General features: G+C 34.1%; 1 protein-coding gene across 2 annotated transcripts in view; it reads right to left on the minus strand.

Annotated features, from left to right (window-relative positions):
• Nucleotides 1-14,451, minus strand: part of ATRNL1 (attractin like 1) — a 1,027,996-nt gene that overhangs the window by 579,265 nt on the left and 434,280 nt on the right. For both annotated transcript variants that reach the window (XM_037804686.1, XM_037804687.1), the window contains one exon: nt 2,513-2,565. In XM_037804686.1, coding sequence (XP_037660614.1) covers nt 2,513-2,565 — 53 coding nt within the window. The remainder of the gene's footprint in view (nt 1-2,512; nt 2,566-14,451) is intronic.

Below are 14,451 nucleotides of genomic sequence, written 5' to 3' on the forward strand. Positions count from 1 at the left end.
AGATAAGAGGGGGGGATAGGGGAGGCATGTTAGACACTTGACATTGGTGGTATTGTCTGATTCTTTATTCTACTTTGATTTAAGGTTATTTTTCCTTTTGCTGCTTCCTACCTGTCATTTTTTTTGTTTCCTCTTTCTTTTGCCTCTCTACCTTCTATGACTCTCCCTCCTGCCTTGTGGAAGAAATGTAGATGCTCTTGCTTAGTATGAGCAGAATGTTCAATTAGGATGAACTTAAATGTTTGGAAATGAACTGGGGTGTTGGTAGCAAGATGTGAGAATAACTAACAGCGCCGAATGGTGTGTGAATGAGGTGGAAAGGGGAAGCTCAGAGTCATATATGTCACCAGAAGGAAAGTTGGAGGTCAAAAGATGGAAATGTATAAAACTGAATCCTATGGTGGGCAATGTCCATGATCAACTGTACAAATACTAGAAATCACATCATGAACCAGAACAAATGTATGACAATACAATTAGAAGTTAATAATAGAGGGGCATATAGAGAAGAACTATATACCTATTACAAACTATATACTATAGTTAGTAGTATTTCAACATTTTTTCATAAACAGTAACAAACGTACTATATCACTACTAGGAGTCAACAATTGAGGGGGGTTGGTTAGGGATAGGGGAGGTTTAGAGTTTCCTTTTTTTTTTTTCTTTTTTCATCTTTCACTTTATTTCTTGTCTGGAGTAATGAAAAGTTTCTAAAAATTGAACAAAAATTAAGTGTGATGGATGCACAGCTGTATGAGGGTACCCAGGGGCAAGTGATTGTACACTTTGGATCTTTGGATAATTGTATGGTATCTGAACAATCTCAGTAAAAATGGAAAAAAAAATTAAAAAAAATAAAAGTGACTCAGAAAACAAACAAACAAAAAAAAGCAGCAAAACTAGAAATTATGCAGGAGTTAATCTGACAAACATTGTGAAAGTTCTATATAATGAAAGCTAAAAATACAGTACAGAGAGAAAATTTTTTAAAATGTAAGAAAATAATGAAGAGATATACAGTGTTCATGGGACTCACTATAGTTAAGATGTCAATTCTCCCCAAATCTAAAAATTCAACTCAATTCCCATCTACACAATAGCTGGTGTTTTTGTAAAAATTGACAAACAGATTTTAAAATGCATATGTAAATGTAAAGGAATTAGAATAGCCAAAACAACTTTGAAAAAGAACAAAGTGATTTCAAAATTTATTATAAAGCTACAGTAATTATGGCAGTGCTTTATTATATAAAAATAAACAAATAGTTTAGGGGAACAAAACATAGAGTCCAGAAGTAAACCCAAACATACAGAGACCACTGATTTTTCACAAAGGTACTAATGCAACTACTTTGTGAAAGGATAGTCTTTTAGCCAATTTTGTTAGAACATTTGGATACACGTATGCATAAAAAAAGAACTTTGCTCCAAACCTCATAACATATATAAATATTGATTCAAAATGTAACATATACTTAAATGTAGGACTTAAAATTATAAAACTTCTAGAAGAAAATAAATGGGAAAATCTTTGTGACCTTTGGGCCTGACTAAGATTTCTTACATATGATACCAAAATCATGATCCATAAAAGAAAAAATTGATAAATTGAACTTCAACAAAATTGAAAAGTTCTGCTCTTCAAAAAAATTAGTAGAATAAAAAGACAAGGCACAGACTAGAAGAAAATATCTGCATACAATATGCTTTATGAAGAATTTGTATCTAGAATAAATAAGATACCCTAAAAACTCAATAATAAGAAAACAATTGAATAAAAGAAATGGGCAATGGATTTCAACAGATACTTCATCAGATAAGATAAACAGATGGAAAATAATCATATAAAAGGATGTTCAATATTGTTAGTTCAGAGAAATGTAAATTTAAATGACAATGAGATACAATTATGCACTTATTAGAATGGCTAAAATTAAAAAGACTAATCATATGAAGAACTGAGAAGATGTGGAGGAACTGAAACTCTCAAACACTTCTGGTTGGACTGTAAAATAGTACAACCACTTTGGAAAAGAGTTTCGTTATTTCTTGAAAAATCAAATATACACATACCATACAGTTGTTACCCAATGAAAGCATACACTTATAAAAATTGAAGCATCTTTTTAGTAATGGCCAAAATTGCCCCTGCAACAAATCTATGACTTACAAAATTGCAACTGTTCAAACATTAGTCATAATGAAAATGATTACATTAAAATCCAGCTGAATTTACTCAAGTTCTATATTTTTTCCATGCTCAAAATAAGCTGTATTGCCATTTTACTCTTCAGAATAGAAAAAATGTCTATCAAGTACAATTAGGCAAATATAAGGAAAGGACCCTGCCTTAATTAACAATATTTATGGAGTTGTACTGTAAGATTTTAAAAATGGAAATTGTAACATTAATGGCAATATTACTCAAAATGAATTTTATTATATCTGCAAAAAGCACACAAAACTAATAATCCAAACTACTTATATAAAGTGAAAACTATTTACTTACAATAACATGTTCCTCTAAGTGGATTACCAACATAGCGATTTTCAGAATCACATCTGTAGAAATACAAAAACACAATTACTAATAATGTAATTCAACAACCCAATATTTTCTTCAAGCAAAAAAAGTATTTAAACTTTACTTTAAAACATCTTTAAGACTGTATCATTAATTGAAAGTTTTAAAAGAAAAGTTTCAAAGGAATTAATTTTAAAAAGCCCATCTATGAGCATAAGTGAGAGAAGAAATAAAAGAAAAGCATTCAAAAGACAATAAGAGATGTGACAAGGCAGATGGGATAGGATTATGAGCATGAGGATATGGATCATTTCTTAATAATATGAAGAGGAATTGAAAGGCTGGATAAGGATATAGAAACATTTTAGGTAGGGGAAGAAAATTAAGGGAATTCATAAATCCACAGCAATTTATTACTTGTAGTATTCTTTGAATTTAACATAGTTTTCCCAGTTTCTATACCCATGAATCTGCATAAAAGAGACTTCTTTAACTGTATGATACAGAAAAATTTTCTCTAAATTGACCAACCCAGACAAAATAGAATGATATGTGCTAAATTCAGGCACTTAACTAAGAATTCCTGTAAGCAGGTTGTAGGAAATGAATGAACATAAAAGTTCATTCAAATCACAAACTCAAAGTTATACTACATACATCAAAATATGGTTATTTGTAGCAATAGGAGGAAATCATATGTATTTACAAAATGTCTGAAGTTCACATTTTTCAATCCATTTTCAGAATTAAGTTAAAGTGAAAATTAGTACCTAACAGAGATATAGCTTGGTTTTGCATGCTACTTCTTGAAATACCCTCCAAAATAAATTATTTTAAAATGTGTACACCAGTATAACTGAATAAAGTGACTGAATATTTGAATTGTACATACAAAAGTTTAAAGAGATGAGAAAGAACTTCAGGAAATGTCTTTAATTTTAGTAGAGTTAATTAAAATGGAGTAATAATTTTAATACATATATTTTAATTAGGAGATAAACAGCAGCAATTAATAGAATAAATTATAATCAGATTACATATTCAATGCATTTATCAGTCATGTTTTTGTTAGATTTTGTTTTCATGCAAAAATGAGAAACAATCATGGAGGAAATAATCATTGAAAATTTCCCTTCTCTTACAAAAGATATAAAATTACAGATCCAAGAAGTGCAGCATACTCCAAACAGAGCAGATCCAAATAGACCTACTCAAAGACACTTAATAATCAGATTATCAAGTGTCAAAGACAAAGAGAGAATTCTGAAAGCAGCAAGCGAAAAGCGGTCCATCACATATAATGTAAGCTTGATAAGACTAAGTTCTGATTTCTCAGTAGAAACCATGGAGGCAAGAAGGCAGTGGTATGATATATTTAAGATAATAAAAGAGAAAAACTGCCAACTAAGAATTCTATATCTGGGAAACCTGTTCTTCAAAAATTAGGGAGAGTTTAAAATATTTTCAGACAAAGACACAGAGAGTTTGTGAACAAGATATGTGCTATACAAGAAATACTGAAGGGAACACTACAGGAGAGAGAGGTTTGGAAAAGAGTGTAGAAATGAAGACAGTAAGGGTAAGAAGAGAGAGAAAAAAAATAAAAATACAAATAAAATAAGATGTGACATATAAAACCCAAAAGACACTGGGAGACAATAGACACTACGTTGAGTAACATAAGCAGAAACAAAAGGACCAATACTGTATGGTTGCACTAATATGAACTGACATTAGTGAGCAAACTTGAGGAGTTAAAATTGAGAACACATGTTATCAGGAGACAGAAAGAAGGTAGAGACAAGGCAGTTGATGTTGAAGGAGTACAAAATGTTCAAAAAAACTGATGTATAGATCCAGAAATGGATAGCATAATACTGTGTGACAGTAGCACAATACTGTAAGTAGTGTGAACAAAGATGAGTGTGAGTATGGTTGAAAGAGGAAGGCTATGGGCAAGTATGACACCAGAAGAAAAGATAGAAGATAAAGATGGATTGTATAACTTAGCAAAACCTAGAGTAGTGAATCATGGTGACTAAATGTACAAAAATAAGAATGTCTTTACATGAGGGAGAACGAATGAATGTCAACATTGCAAGGTGTTGAAAATTGGATGGTATAGGGGAAAAAATACAATCAATACAAATTACAGTCTGTAGTTAACAGTAACATTGTAAAATGCTTCCGTTAATTGTAACAAAGGCAATATACCAAAGTTAAATGTCCATAGGAGGGGGATATAAGGGAGTGATATGGGATTCTTGGTGGTGGTGGTGTTGTCTGACCTTTTCATTTTATTTTATTTTATTTTTATTTTTATTCTATCTTTTTTCATTCTTGATTTTGTTTTCTTCTCTTCCTCTTTCTCTGAGGAAGAAAAGGAAATGTCCTCATATAGATTGTGGTGGTGAATGCAGAACTACGTATTTATATTGGGAACCATTGATTGTTTATTTAGGATGGATTCTATGGTGTGTGAATAAAACTTTTTAAAAAATAAACAGAGGGATACAAGTGCTGGATAAAATGTGAAGAGATGGATGTACCTATTCAATGTGGGTGGGGAAGTAGGAAGTAGAATGGTGCAGTGGAGGGCAGTGTGGTGATTCCACAGGAAGCTAAGTATGGGGTTGCCATAGGGTCCTCCAAAACCATTATTGGGTATATACTTGGAAGAACTGAGAGCAGAGAATCAAAGAACATTTGCACACTGGTGTTTATGGTGGCAGGATTCATAATTTGCAATGGATGGAAGTGGCCTAAGGGTATATTGACTGATGAATGGAATGGTGAAATGTATTGTATGCCTACAATGGAATATTGGGCAGCTGCAAGAAGGAATGAAGTTGTGAGGCATACAATTAAGTGAATGGGCTTTGAAAACAGCATGCTGAGTGGCATAAGCCAGAAATGAATAAAAGTTATAACACCTCACTAATATGGAATAACTATAGTGTGCAAACCCTGAGAATTGAATCTGAGAACACAGGTTATCAGGGGAAGGCTTATTGTAAAGGTTCCCAGATTGTAAGCTCTTAAAGCAGTCATATCTATTCCTGAGTTGTAATGGTTATTTTTAAATTCTGAGATGCTGAGCTCTTTGTGTATGATCTTGTCAGTCCCTGGAGCTTCAGGTGTCTGTGTAGCACCTGAGACTCAAAGCCAGAGTTTGGCAGCTATAAATGTCAGCATTGCCCCCAACAGCAACTGTTGAAGAGGCTGAAAAAGTGTTCAGACGTCAATTAGAGGTATGAACAAAATGGACTTGGTTAGGACTGGGGTTAATCAGACAAAATGGCAAAATATGATATTAACTGTGTTTTAAAACTTCAAATTCTGTGTGAGACCAAAAGAAGAGATTTTTATTTGGTGCAAAATCTCTATTTTCTGTAGCACACTAATTTAACTTGTATGGTCAGTTTATTTGAAAACCGTAACAATATGGAAACTTGAATAGGGAGTGAGATCTGGTTTGTACAGGTTGGTTTGAAGCCCTGCTACATCCCAAAGTAAATTGGGCAGAGAATAAAAATGTATTTGCAGAGCCCCCTTGAGGGACTGGGGAAAAATGTGGAAATATTAAACTTCCACACCTGGGGTATTCCTGATATTCTTGCAAGCATTGGGAACTCCAATTTAGAAGGCCAAACCCTCAATCTTGGGGCTTGCCCTTATGAAGCTTGTTACTGCAAAGGAGAGGCTGAGCCTACTTATAATTGTGCCTAAGAGTCACCCTCAAAGAACCTCTTTTGTTGCTCAGATGTGGCCTCTCTAAGCAAAGTCGGCAGGTGGACCTCTGCCCTCCCTTCTACATTGGACACGACTCCCAGGAATGTATATTCCCTGGCATTGCAGGACATGACTCCCGGGGATGAGCCTGGACCCCCCTTGATCAAAAGGGGGAAGAGAAATGAAACAAAATGAAGTTTCAGTGACTGAGAGATTTCAAATGGAGTTGAGAGGTCACTCTGGAGATTATTCTTATGTATTATATAGACATTCCTTTTTGGTTTTTAGTTTATTGGAGTGGCTAGAAGGAAATACCTGAAACTGTTGAACTGCAATCCAGTATCCTTGATTCTTAAAGACAAAAGTATAACTATATAGCTCTTACGGTGTGACTGCGTGATTGTGAAAACCTTGTGGCTCATACTCTCTTTATCCAGTGTATGGATAGATCAGAACAAAAAGGGGACAGAAAGTAAATTAATAATAGGGAGATTGGGAGGGTATGTGATGTTTTGTATGTTCTTTTTTACTTTTATTTTTATTTTTATTTATTTATTTGAGTAATGAAAATGTTCAAAAATTGATTTTGATGATGTATGCACAACTACATGATGATACCATGAACAAACTGATTGTATACTTTTGATGATTGTATGGTATGTAAATATATCTTAATAAAATTACATTAAAATATATATACTATATGATAAAAGTAATAGTTTAAGTCACTGAAGTAAAGATATTCTTTTTAATATGTGTTGAGACAACTGGAGAGCCATGTGGAAGAATGTAAAATTAGATCCAAATCATCATACTACACAAAATAAAACTCTAAATAAATCAGAATCTAAACGTCAAAAATAAAACTTTAAACACATTACAAGAAAACATGGGTGAATTCCACCTAGTTATAATGAATAGCTCTCTAACTATAAAGAAAATTCCAAATGCAATTTAAAAATTAAGTAATATGACATAAAAAATTTTTTTCTTGGCAAAAATGCCATTAGCAAAGCCAAAAGATATATCATGCACTGGCAGACAGTATCTGCAATGCATATCACAGATAAAAGGACTAAAATCTCTATTCTATAAAGAAATCTTTTTAAATGACTGAAAAAATACCAATAATATTATTGGCAAAACTGCCAAAATAAATGCATAAACAGTCAATTAAAAAAAAGTGTTATAAGTATGTTTTTTAAACATAGCAAAAGATACACAGCTTCAACCATAATTTTAAAATGTAAATTTAAACTATATCAAAATATAATTTCTCCCCCATAAGACTGGCAAAACTGCAAAATCATGGCAATATACTTTGTTGGTGAGGTTTGGGTAAACAAGTTCTTCCATATATTGCTGGTACGTACATACAAAGGAGTACCATCATTCTATAAAAAAATAAAAGCATAATAAACATCTTTATGAATGGATATTGACTGTCTTATAGGAGATATTAAAAAAAACATGAAATTGGTTATCTATTAGAATGGGGAAGAGGTAAAGGGAGTAATCCTTCTGAGTATCCTTTTTAAATAGTTTTAACTTTTGAAAGCATGTTAATGTTCAACATATTCAGAAATTATTATGTTAAACCAATAAAAATAATAAAGGAAAAAAACCTAAAACAGAAATCAAACTGATAGAAATGAGCCTAATTGAATTGCAAATGAATACCATAGAGAAAGGAAGGAAAGGAGGGAGAAGGGGAAAGAAAGGGGAGAAAGAAAGGAGAGGGGAAGTGGGGAACAGGGAGGGAGAGCGGACTATTCCAAGTAACTTAGGAACACAGTATTCAATTACATATTCTCAATCTTGGGCAGGGTGGGGTGGAAGAGGGAAAACTGCAATGAAATCCTAAAATATTTTAAATAGGTTTGCTTATTGTAGTGCTATAGGTAAAGCAATTCTGAAACTATTTTAGGTGTATTATTGAATTGAGCAAATAACTACATATGTTGATGTTGGAAGCCAGTATTTTTACTGTGGAAGAAGGGGCAAAGAAATGTGGAAATGTAGAAGGCTTCAAATAACCTTGTGGGGATGGAATGAAATTGGAAGCTTTGGTATGAAGTAAAGCTTTCTATATCTATATTTCTAAAATATGTATATGTATGCCACGCATATGTGCACATGCCTAAATAGGTATATACTGCATGTATATGTATTATTATATCCTAGCTCTGTTGACTGAAAGGGCTATTAAGTAAAGGTCAGAAGCAAGCAACAGGTCCTCTCCACACTCAAGAGGAAATGATTATACAAGAGTTTGAATGCCAGAAACTAAAGATCACTAGGGGTCACTTTAGGGTTGTCTACCATAATATCCTTATGTTATATATAAGAGTTGAAGAGAATGTAAAGAGAAAAAAAGTAGATACAAACAATTTTTTAAACAGATGAATTTTGTACTATATAAATACATTAATGTTTCTGAAATATAATTTAAATAATATTTTTTTTATTTAAAAACCTTCCATATAGATTAGATACAAAATTAAATGTCTCCAGAAGTCTTCCACACAGCTTAATTAAAAATGTAACTTCTAATTACTTCTGTATCTAAGTGAAGAGATAATCAGCCTCTATTCCTGTTAACCAACAAAGCAAACAGCTCAGGGATTTTAGAAAACATATTTAGACTGATATATTTATTAGGGACTTTGAAAATGTAAATAATGTTGTTAAATGTCACTTAAATAATGGTTACCATTTATTAAATGATTATATTATATTATAAACATCTATTTTTTTAAAACAAAATATAAAATAATTCCAAGATTGTAAGTATTAAAATATGGAATTGAATTTCCCCCAAAAGCATCTATAAATATTGATTAAAGCATTTAACCAAATTTAATGTATATAATATATATTTATATACATTTATATATAGTCATGAGATACAATTTTTCTACTCAGAAGAATACAAAGGGGGACATCTAATTGCTAAAATTTGAAATACCACAATAGATGATTTAAAGCAGCTGAGAGTCATTAAATGAATTTGAATTTTATGAGAAAATATGAAAATTATATACCAGGTAAATTCATTTGCTTTTGCTTTGTTTTTCCTATAAAGAGATGCATAAAAATCATATTATATCATATGAACAAAAGTATTATATTAAGAAATACAAACGTATCTATATTGACACCACACTTCTAGACAAGTTATCGTTTAAAAAAAAAAAAAAAAGAGTAAAAACCCAGGCATGAAGGCATGGTAATGGTAAAACTTCTAAAATTATAAATTTCTAAATTTAAAATTATAAAATTATAAATTTAAAATTCTAAATTTAAATTATAATTCTAAATTCTGAATTTAAAATTAAAAAATTATAAATTTTCTATAAAATTTAGAAAAATTTCTCAAATTATAATTTTAAAATTATAAAATTAAAATAATAGGACTCAGGATTTCAGAGTCCAACAATGGTAAGTCAAATAAAGTAGGTAAGTGAATCAATCAACCTCTTGAGGACAACTAAAACTGTTGGATACATTTTTTTAATGCTTAAAAATATTGCAGATCAAGAGAGTAAAACACAACCAGACCAGGACACAACAAAGAATAGAAGGTGAAGATGTTGAATCATTTGGAAGACGCTTTTGCCCCTGAGTGTGACAGGAATGGCTGAGGGCTGGGCAGTATTTCACAGGAAAAAGTATTGGAGTCTAGGTCCACTGAAGGTTAGTGACCTAGAGTGAATACTGCTTATTTGGGGTTAAGATCCCAAAGAGTTATATTCTAGGAGTAAGAATGTAGAAAAGCCTTCCAGGGTGTGCCAGTTTGAATGTATTATGTCCCCCAAAACACCATTATCTATGATGCAATCTTCTGTGGGCAGATGTATTGCTGTTGATTAGATCATAGTTCTTTGAATGTTTCCATGGGGATGTGACCCACCCAGCTGTAGGTGATAACACTGATTAGATAATTTCCATGGAGGCATGGCCTCTCCCATTCAACATTGGGCTTGATTAGTTTACTAGAGCACTATATAAGCTCAGACAGAAGGAGCGAGCTTGCTACAGCCAACAGGGACACTCTTAAGAATGCACAGGAACTGAGAGAGGAGCTTCAGCTTACAGAGACATTTCGAAGACAGCCTTTGAAAGCAGAGTTTTGCTCCGGAGAACCTAAGAGAGGACAAGCACCCCAAGAGCAACTAAGAATGACATTTTTGAGGAGGAACATGCTGGCAGAAAGCCATGTTGAAACCAAAACATCAGAGAAGACACCAGCCACATGCCTTCCCAGCTAAACAGAGGTTTTCCAGACAACATTGGCCATCCTCCAGTGAAGGTACCTGATTGTTGATGTGTTACCTTGGACACTTTATGGCCTTAAGGCTGTAACTGTGTAACCAAATAAACCCCCTCTGTAAAAGCCAATCCATTTCTGGTGCTTTGCATTCCAGCAGCATTAGCAAACTAGAACACAGGGCTAGAAGATTTGCTTTGAATCATCTTTATCCCTGAACATATTTAAGGTATTACTGTCCCAAGACACAGATTTAAATACTCTTTGGGAAAAGATTTCATCCTAGTCTCAAACAATATATAAATATATTTTGCAAATATAATATCCAGTGCAAAATAAAAGTTACCAGGAATAGGAAGAGATAAGATAATAAGAATAGCAATGAGCAGAAACAAAAGAAAATGGAAATAGAGTTATGGGAACTCAGATACTGACAGGAAAAGACAATACATTTGAAGAGACAACAGACATGATTAAAATTTTGTTTAGAAAATAGGAAACTACAAAAAACAGATGAAATACAACTTATGAAATTTTGTGGTATGCAGCAAAAGCAGTGCTTAAAGTGCAATTTATAGCATTTAATTCATTTATTAGAAAAGAAAGACCTAAAATTAATAATTGAGCTTTCAACTTAGGAAATCCAATAAAGAAATGCAAATTAAAAACTAAGTAACTAGAAGATAATAAATAAGAAAAATGAGAGTAGAAGTCAATGAAATCTAAAACAGGAAACTAAAGTAGGAAGTCAGTGGCCAAAAGCTCAGTATTAGAAAGCATCAATAAAATCGACAAATTTGTAGGCAGGCTAACCAAGAAACAAGAGAGCTGACACAAATTTATTATATCAGAATGAAAGAGGAGACATCACAACTGATCTCACTGACATTAAAAGGGATAAGAAAGGAACATTATGAATAACTAAGCCCACAAATTTGATTACCTAGATGAAATTATTTGAAAGATACAATCTACCACAACTTGCACAGGAGAAATAGATACATGTCTGTTAAAGAAACTGATTCAATAATTAATAACCTTCCAAAGCAGAAAGCATAAGACCCATAGGGTTTCACTGGTGAATTCTACCAAACATTTAAAGAATGAATGATACCAATTCCATACAATCTCTTCAAGGAAATAGAAGCAGAGGGCACACTTCCTAACTCTTTCCATGAGGCCAGTGTTACCTTAATACCAAAACCAGACAAAGACATTAATAGGAAGGAAAATTAAAGACCATTATCACTCATGAACATGTATGTAAATATCTTCAAAAATTTAATAAAGTTGAATCTGAAAATGAATAAAAAGAATTACATACCACAACCAAGTGAGATTTATTACAGGTATGCAAGGCTGGTTCAGTATTTGAAAATCAATTAATGTAATCCATCACATCAACAGGATAAAGAAGAAAAATCCTATGATCCTATCTATAGATAAAAGAAAAGGATTTGATAAAATCTAACACTCATTCATGAAAAAAACTCTCAGCAAACAAGGATAGAGCAGAACTTCCTTAACTTGATTTAAAAAAACTACAAAAACCTACAGCTAACAACATATGGTGAGAAACTAGCTGCTTACCTCCTAAGACTGGGAACAAGACAAGGACATCTTTTCTTACCACTCCTACTCAACATTATACTAGACATCAAGACAATGCAATAAGACAATAAAATAAAATAAAAGGTAGACAGATTCAGAAAGAAGAAATAAAACTGTCTTTGTTGTCTGATGATATGATTGTTTATACAGAAAATCCCAAAGAATTTACAAAAAAAAAAAATCCTGGAACAAAAAACAATTACAGCAAAGTTATAGGATTCAAGTTTAACACACAAAAGTCAAACGTTTTGGAGAACCTAAGATGGCGGCTAGGAGAGACAGGGCAAAAAAACACCTCTGTGAAAAATACTAGATAAAAGCCAGAAAGTGACCCAGAACACCAGTTTCAGTGATGCGCCAGCTGGACAAGGTCTGCTAAATCCACAGGAACTGTGTACTTGGTGAAACCGGGAGTCTGCATTCTGAAATGAGTGAGTGAATCTGCTGAATGTCCAGCAGTCATGCTGCGCTGTGGGGAAACTGTGGGTTGGCATTTGGAGGCAGACTAGTTCTTTTCTAAAAATACCCAAAAGCGGCTGCAGATACGGCAGTGAGAACCACACAGTGAAGTGTGGCGGGAAAGGGCTGTGCGAGTGCCTCATTATCTGGCAAGGAAGATAGCCTTTTGTGGACCCATTGCTAATTATCTTGGAGCAGGAAGGGCAGAGGTGAGCCAAAAGGAGAAAAAAAAACATGCCCCTTGCAGCCATCTTCCCGCAGGCTGGGAATGCTCCTGCCCGGCACCAGAGCCACGGACCAGAGCTGCACCAAGGGACCCAGTATGATGGGAAATGTTACCTGCAACACCATGCACATGCCACAATATCAGGCATGGTCAGTGGCCTTTCGCGCATCCACAGCTGGTTGTCCCAGAGCTGGGAAGGCAGAGCTGTACAAAAAAGGGGGAGGTTAACATGCCCCATTCAGCCATCTTTACAGCAGGCTGAGAATGCCCCTGCACGGCCCAGTGGCCCAGGGCTTCCCTTGAGGGATGGCACGCACTTGTGACATAGCACAGCCTTCCCCCAGCAGAGGCCCTGGAAGGGCACAGCTGGGAAGAGGGACCCACTCAGAAATCCCAGGGACCCTATGCCAATACCAAGGACTTGTGGGTCAGTGGCAGAGACGATCTGTGGTGAGACGGAAATGAAGGTTTAGACTCTTGCAACAGCCTTAAATCTTCAGGAACACCTGGGAGGTTTGATTATTAAAGCTGCCCTGCCTCCCTAACCACTCAGACACATGCCCCACATTCAGGGCGGACAGTACCAACAACACACCCAAACTTGGTGCACCAATTGGATCCAAGAACCAGACCCCCACGCAACACAAAGACAAAGTTGGGAAGAACTGGCTTGAGGGGAATAGGTGACTTGCGGATGCCATCTGCTGGCTAGTTAGAGAAAGTGTACACCACCAAGCTGTAGATCTGACAAATTAGAGATTGGGGTTTGAATAATCCTTCGTATCCTAAAAGAACACTATCAAGTAAAGCAAATGCCAAGAGACCAAAAACAACAGAAAATTTTAAAGCATACGAAAAAATCAGACGATATGGAGAACCCAAACTCAAACACCCAAAATCAAAAGATCAGAGGAGACACAGTACTTGGAGCAATTAATCAAAGAACTAAAGATAAACAATGACAGCATGGCACAGGATATAAAGGATATGAAGAAGAGCATGGCACAGGATATAAAGGATATGAAGAAGACCCTAGAAGAGCATAAAGAAGAAATTGGAAGAGTGAATAAAAAAATAGATGATCTTATGGAAATAAAAGAAACTGTTGACCAAATTAAAAAGATTCTGGATACTCATAGTACAAGACTAGAGGAATCTGAACAATGACTCAGCGACCTCGAGAACCTCAGAACAGAAAATGAAAGAACAAAAGAAAGAATGGGGAAAAAATCAAAATGGGTCTCAGGGATATGATACATAAAATAAAACATCCAAATATAAGACTCATTGATGTCCCAGAAGGGGAAGAGAAGGGTAAAGGTCTAGAAAGAGTATTCAAAGAAATTGTTGGGGAAAACTTCCCAAACCTTCTACATAATATAAATACACAAAGCATAAATACCCAGCAAACTCCAAATAGAATGAATCCAAATAAACCCACTCCAAGACATATTCTGATCCGACTGCCAAATACTGAAGAGAAGGAACAAGTTCTGAAAGCAGCAAGAAAAAAGCAATTCACCACATGCAAAGGAAACAACATAAGACTAAGTAGTGACTACTCAGTGGCCACCATGGAGGTGAGAAGGCAGTGGCATGACATATTTAAAATTCTGAGAGAGAAAA

The sequence above is a fragment of the Choloepus didactylus genome, chromosome 15 (genome assembly GCF_015220235.1).
Source record: "Choloepus didactylus isolate mChoDid1 chromosome 15, mChoDid1.pri, whole genome shotgun sequence".
Lineage (NCBI taxonomy): Eukaryota > Metazoa > Chordata > Mammalia > Pilosa > Megalonychidae > Choloepus > Choloepus didactylus.